Raw genomic sequence first — 6,668 nt, 5'->3', positions numbered from 1 at the left:
GGAACATGAACATACATTGCAAACTGGGATGTAAAATTTTTTTTTTAATTCAGAGATGTGATTAAACACATTACATGAAGGATGCAATAAAGGAGAATTAAGAGAATGGAGAAATGAAACGTTGTAACAGTGGGACTTTTTAGACATGGGATGAAGAGAAGGTCAAATTTAGAAGAATTTTGAAGAAGAAGAGGAAGAAGAAGAGTGAATTTTGATACAATTCAGAGAACCACGTGTGTGAAAGAGGAAGTTGAAACATTTGAAGAGACCTTTTTTTATCAAGATTAGGAAGGATAGGTAAAGGAAGGGTTGAAGAAAAAACAGTGAAGGTATATGGTGAATGTGGATCGGATAAAATAGGAGGAATATGGTAGGTCGGCGAAAGTTACAAGAAGAGGGAGAGGGGTAGAGAAATCACGTGGTTTTGCGAGATGGAAGGTGGGAAGTGAAAATAATGAAGAATTTATTTTTTATTCTTATTTTTTTTTAATTAAATATTATGTAAAGTAATGGTTGAATCAAAAATAGTGAAAATGGATGGTGAATGTGGGTTCGCAAAAGTAGAAGGAATATGATAGATCGGAAGAAGAAGGAGAAGGAGGAAGAAGAGTTGGGACATGAAGTCACATGGTTACGTGGGGTATAAGATGAGGAGGGAAAAACAATTTTGTTGTATTTTTTTATATTTAAAGCCATGAAACACAGGGTATCATTTGGTGGGATAGGAGGGTGGAGGGAGAAGTGGACAAAATAAAAATTAATGATAATAAGGAGAAAATACAAATAAACACGATCGTGCACATAGACGGGAAGATGGGTAGGCCTGAGGGAAACCCGATATGACAAACTGGTGAAAACACACCAAATTAGCACAAGTTTTGAAACAAAACTGAAGTGGGAACACACAGGAAACATGGAGGCAACAAAGTAAAGTCAAAACGTGGCAAACAACGACCAGAAACTTATCTTTGAAAAAGTTGGCAGGGGGCCCTGAGAGAACCAAACGACGCTCAAAACCAGAACCGTAAGTCATTTGCCTGTATTTTGGTTCCATTTGTTGTTCCCCCTGTCCTTACAAGTCTCCCAGTCCCTGCCACTGAAAAGCATCCCTATAGCATGATGCTGCAACCACCATGCTTCATGGCAGGGATGGTGTTACATGGGTGATGACCTGTGCTGAATTTCCACCAGATGTAGCGCTTTTCATTCAGACCAAAGAGTTCAGTTTTCATCTCATCAGACTACAGAATATTTTGCCTCATGCTCTGAGTTTTTGCGGATTCCAGGCGTGCTGTCATGTGCCTTATTCTCAGGAGTGGCTTCCGTCTGGCCATTCTTCCATAAAACCGAGATTTGTGAAGTGCTGCAGAGACTGTTGTCCTTCCAACAGATTCTCCCATCTCAGCCAAGGAATTCTGAAGTTCTGTCAGAGTAGTCAATGGGTTCTTGGTCACCTCCCTGACCAAGGTCCTTCTTGCCTGGTTTCTCAGTTTGGTCTGACGGCCAGCTCTCGGAAGAGTCTGTGTAGTTCCATATTCTTTCCATTTCCTAATGATGGAGCTCACTGTGCTTTTGGGGACTTTCAGCACTCTATAAATTGTTTTATACTCTTCACCAGATCCATGCCTCCTCACAAGTCTATCTCAGAGTTCTATGGACAGTACCTTTGACTTCCTGGTCGAGTTTCTGCTCTGACATGCATTGTCACCTGCGAGACTTTATATAGAGAGGTGTTTCTTTATAAATCATGTCCAATCAATTGAATTGGCCACAGGTGGACTCCAATCAAGTTGGGGAGACTTCTCAAGGATGATCAAAGTTAAATTGGATGCACCTGAGCTCAATTTGGAGTGTCGTAGCAAATGGGTTGAATACTTATTAATGCAAGACATTTCAGCTTTTCATTTTAAATTAAATTGTAAAAAATTCTCAAAACATGTTTTCACTTGGACATTTTGGGGTATTTTGTGTCGATCGTTGACAAAAGATCTCAATTTAATCCATTTTAAATTCAGGCAGTAACACAACAAAATGTGACAAAGTCAAGGGGTGTGAATATGCTCTGAAGGCACTGTATGTCAGGAAAAAGAAACGGTTGTTTGGGCTGAAGAAAAAACCATTTACTGTTGTTCGGTTTTAAATTTATTACCTTCTCTAGTTACAGAAGGAAAATGATCTCAATGATTTTAATTGCAAAATTAGTCCATTTTATAAGCATTTCCAGTTTGTGTTTACAAGTCATGTAGTAAACCAAGCACAACTTGCAACTTAAAATAAGTCACAGATCGACCCTGATTCACAGGCACCTTGAAAGCGTAGAAATATGAACATGGCTGAGAAAAGTGAGAAAAGAGGTTCAATAAACATGAAGTAACTTTATAGGAAAAAAAAATATTCAAATTTATGAATTGTCTGACATTGGTAGTCATAGTTTAATTTTCTAGAAAACAAAAATCATCACTTGCAAATGATCTTTGCATCAATTATGTCTGCAGAGTGGTGGAAATCTTTGAACAAGCTGGAACCGATCAGAAGAAACTCAACGCCTCTTTACAGCATTACGGACGGACACTCCGGTAAGTACATTCATGTGGAGATTGTCCAAATATTCCACGTAGAACCATGTTGTAAATATTTTGGTAAAATCTCATTTGATCGCCATACATATGGCTTCTCATGAGGGGGAGTTGCTGTGAAAATTACCCAAGAAGGATGTTTCTCACACTAAATTGGTGCTTCAAACCACCTGTATCATGTGGGATCTACATTTTTTGTGAGAAGACCCTACCAATAATCCTTTGTGAGTAGATTGCTGTAAATGACCATTACTGGCAATTATTTCCCCACTTACCTATGGCTTTCAAGTGTCTGATCCAAATTTGCTTAACCCGGGTCAAAAATCTGAAGGATTAGTAAGAGCAAAAACCTTTTATTTGCTGCATGTAGAAGTCCATTTTGCTGTGAGATGGGAGTGCTCAATCATTTGATTTTTTTCTCTCTCTCTCTCAGATTTGTGCACCCAACACTCTGCTTTTCTATCCTGATTAACCTGCCCACCCAGATCACTGACTTTTACGTCTTTCAAATAGATGAGGCCAGAAATGGGACAAAACGCCCTTCCATGGATTGCAAGTCACGTTCTCCACTGCAACCACCGATGCTATTGGTTGATGGATGAGAAAGAATTTCTGCAGAAATGTATTCTTTTGTAAAAGGCAGTCCTTTTATTGTTTAAGGTGGTTTTTATTCCCTAACAAACAAAAACTTTCAGTCTGGTTGAAAAGCAAAATTGTACCAAAAATATTTCTCCATCTGGCAAACCAAATTAAGCATTTTCTAAAGTTTGCACAGAGAGCAGTTCTGAAAAGACAATTTTGGAGAAGGTGTTCACAACAATTTAGCTGTGAAAACTTTCAGATAAGATGTACGAGCTTGTTTTAGCAATCAGTTAATGTTTCCCCTCATCCCTTGCCTTCAACTATTTTAATACACCATTGTTTATTTTCTTCCAGTGCTGTTGGCCGATATGAAGAGTCTGAGAAGGCTTTTCGCCTGATATCACCTTTGGAGCATTTTGATGAAATCACAGGCCTTGCCTTGACACTAACATTTTTGGATCATCTGCAGGAAAGTTATGAAGGTTGGTCCATTATGTTAGAGCGTGGATTATTGGATTTTGGTAGTTTACTATGTTATGAAGACTTTATGGTTCTGCTGCTGTTATTACCCTGCGCAAGCAAAGCAAAAAGTGGGGTTATAAGAAATTGGTTCATGTCTGTCCGTCTGCAAACATCAGTTTTCATGATCGAGGAAACAACTTACTTAAATTGAATGTTATATTTTGAACACTAATAGGAACATGAATTGAAAAACCAACCTGCCGTTTACAGTACTTTGGCTTTGAATTTGTCCCAATTGTACATGCGCAGAGAGGAGTGAGATAATATTTTAACGCTGGCTGCCTGGCAGTCAAACAAGATTGGAAATCATTCCAAACAGGAAACGTCATAAGGACGTTTTTAAGGACGTCATAAAGGGCACAAACAACAGGCGCGAATAACTAATGTAACATGTTAGATGGGGTGGTGTAATCGACACTGCATCAACGGCATAAGTGAAACGGCGGTAAATTCCAGAATTCATTCTTTTCTACAACTTTTACAGTCCTTATTTTATTTTAATTGAATTATATACTTGAACACTGTCGAACACAAAACGCTTTCTTTGCACTTTCAAAACCATTGCATTTCGGATTACTTGGACATGTTAAATAAGGTGGTGTATAAGACTGCTTCAATAGTGCAAACCTTACGGAATTTTTTTAAACGATCTTTAAAATCATTATTTTATTTAAATGGAAGTATATACAAGAACACTGTGTGGGGTAATGTGTTCGATGAACTCTCTAGTTATCTAAATAATAATATGCTGGTCAATCTATCTTTTTCTGTCATCTCACCAGATTGTGAATTAAACGTTATTTCATTGTTTAAATGTGTGTGTGTGCACGTGCATGAATGCGCACGTGCACATCACGATGAAAGTAATTCATTTGGGATCACTTATTAACGCAATTGGGTGACTCACAATAACTTGAGATCTTGAGATTGTGACTTGGACGTTATTTCGACTGTCACTTCACACCCGGCACCATTTTAATGATTTGATGAAGAAATAATATGGAATGATGTAAGAATCCTCTCGTGCTTGGAAGAATGGGAATATGGGTGCATGTGTGATCAGGACGAATTCGGAGACAAAGCACTGTTAAATGGCAGTTGAGAAAGTGGGGGGGGGGGGGCAGAGAGGGGAATAGAGTTGGAAGAGGGGTGTTGAGCACTTGGGGGTGGGGGGGGAAGTTAACTTATTTCGGGAGCACATCTGTAGACTATTAAATTCCCATGATATTTAACTGTTATTTGCATCATATTGTTGAAGTCACATTTTGTAATACGTGTAATTTCCACTGGTACCTCGTGCTAGTTATTAATAATACTGTATCATTGTTGGCATTGTAATACTGTATGTCTTTGCACCAAATTTGCAAACTTTTTGACTAAATGTATACCTGCTTTTGCTTTTGTTTGCTTGGTTAATTGTTGGATATGTACCCTGCAGCATTTGAACGTGCCCTCACATTAGCAACTACAGAGCGAGACCGGGCTCTTGTGCTAATAGCTTTAGCCCTCGTTGAGTATCGCAGAGGAAATCACGACGATGCGAAAACTCTGCTTTTCAAATGGTAATCTTGCCTTGCAAAAGCTATTATGACATTTTCATTCCAATTTGGTCTGATTTTTATTTGGTCTTTTCACATCATTTTTCAAATATGTAAAATATTACAGCTCGAACCTTTCAAAGGAAACCACATTTGTCCAATTCATTATCTGTGCCCTTTAAATGTCTTTATAATTATACTAGAAAACTTTGATGCATCATTTCTCGTGTATTATTTGTGTCTTTCAATTATAATCTTCCTCGTCTTATTCTCCTCATTATTTGTATCCCTTTTTCCCATTGCAGAAACTGAAATTTACAAAATGATTTTCCCTTCGCCTATTCCCTGTGCCCACTCTAGTTCCCTGCTTACAGAACCATGTGCTGATGCTCTGTATGCCCTTTGTGCACTCGGACTTACCACGGCTGACTCGACACTTGCCTCGGCTGCCCTTTCTGAGCTCCTGAAGTTACAGAGTCGCAGTCAGTCCATGAGGGCAAGCAGCCGACCGAAGGGAGGTCACGTGGACAGCAAAGACTGTGCTCCAGAAGCAATTGCTCTGCTGGTAGTGGCACTCGCTGCACTTGGTGACCAAGGAAAGGTTCCGTTGCGCCAGGTGGTGAAATCCATTCACAGGTAGGTTTTACTTTGAATCACGCTCTGTGACCCATCTTTTTCTTTCTTCATCTTCTTTACATAAATGCAGTATCAGATAGTTCAAATTGCAATGCCTCCTATTCATTTGCTGTTTTGTATTGTGGTAATAGTCACAGTTTTGTTATTTTTACTTTTACTTCATGAAGAAGTCAGTAGACTTCTAAGGTAGGGATGGCCCAGACACTCCATTGGCTCAATACAACATACATCCTAAAAAAAAGTCTACCAAGATAAAACTTTTATAAACCTGAAAAATTACCTACCAGTCATCTGTGGATAATTCCCCATCCAATAACACTCATTAAACTTTGCGACTTCATCGCTGAACAAGAAAAATGAGAGACCCAAAAGTGCCCGTTTGTCATTCTTCTTATTCTTTTCTGACAGCCTAACTCAAAATTTCTTTAAGCTATGAACTTGGTTTAAACACTAATCTCCTGCATTTTATAGTGGGAAGGTGCAAACTGATCGAAATTTTAATCGCTTGAAAGGATTCCATGAAAAGTACACAAAACTGCCTTCCTTTGTAAAGGAATAGGAAGGTATCAGAGAGGTTGGCAGGACTACGACTGTCAATTAGCCTGATGATAGTGGGGCTGCCAGCGGGCCAGGAAGATATCTAAAGGGTTTGCTCAAGGGCAAATCAGACCTACCCTGTTCATGCAGGGCAGTCACAGGGTCAATTGACAGCAACACACATATATATTTCTATAAAGTATGCACTATTTAGAATGTTAGATTGTCTATAAAGTATGTACAATACCAATAAAATGTCAGCATGTTCATAAAGTTT

General features: G+C 38.8%; 1 protein-coding gene and 1 long non-coding RNA gene across 6 annotated transcripts in view; one reads left to right on the top strand and one right to left on the bottom strand.

The window, feature by feature from the left end:
• SKIC3 (SKI3 subunit of superkiller complex) overlaps window positions 1-6,668 on the top strand; it is a 119,447-nt gene that overhangs the window by 90,427 nt on the left and 22,352 nt on the right. For all 5 annotated transcript variants that reach the window (XM_085874432.1, XM_085874433.1, XM_085874434.1 and 2 more), the window contains 4 exons: window positions 2,496-2,576; window positions 3,513-3,640; window positions 5,119-5,242; window positions 5,579-5,854. In XM_085874432.1, coding sequence (XP_085730558.1) covers window positions 2,496-2,576; window positions 3,513-3,640; window positions 5,119-5,242; window positions 5,579-5,854 — 609 coding nt within the window. The remainder of the gene's footprint in view (window positions 1-2,495; window positions 2,577-3,512; window positions 3,641-5,118; window positions 5,243-5,578; window positions 5,855-6,668) is intronic.
• LOC147030414 (uncharacterized) overlaps window positions 1-6,668 on the bottom strand; it is an 83,198-nt gene that overhangs the window by 76,274 nt on the left and 256 nt on the right. The gene's annotated exons all lie outside the window — the stretch shown is intronic.

The sequence above is a fragment of the Eptatretus burgeri genome, chromosome 3, assembly GCF_056783735.1.
Source record: "Eptatretus burgeri isolate ZD-2024b chromosome 3, Ebu_testis_v1, whole genome shotgun sequence".
Lineage (NCBI taxonomy): Eukaryota > Metazoa > Chordata > Myxini > Myxiniformes > Myxinidae > Eptatretus > Eptatretus burgeri.
This window is presented reverse-complemented; position numbering and strand designations above follow the sequence as displayed.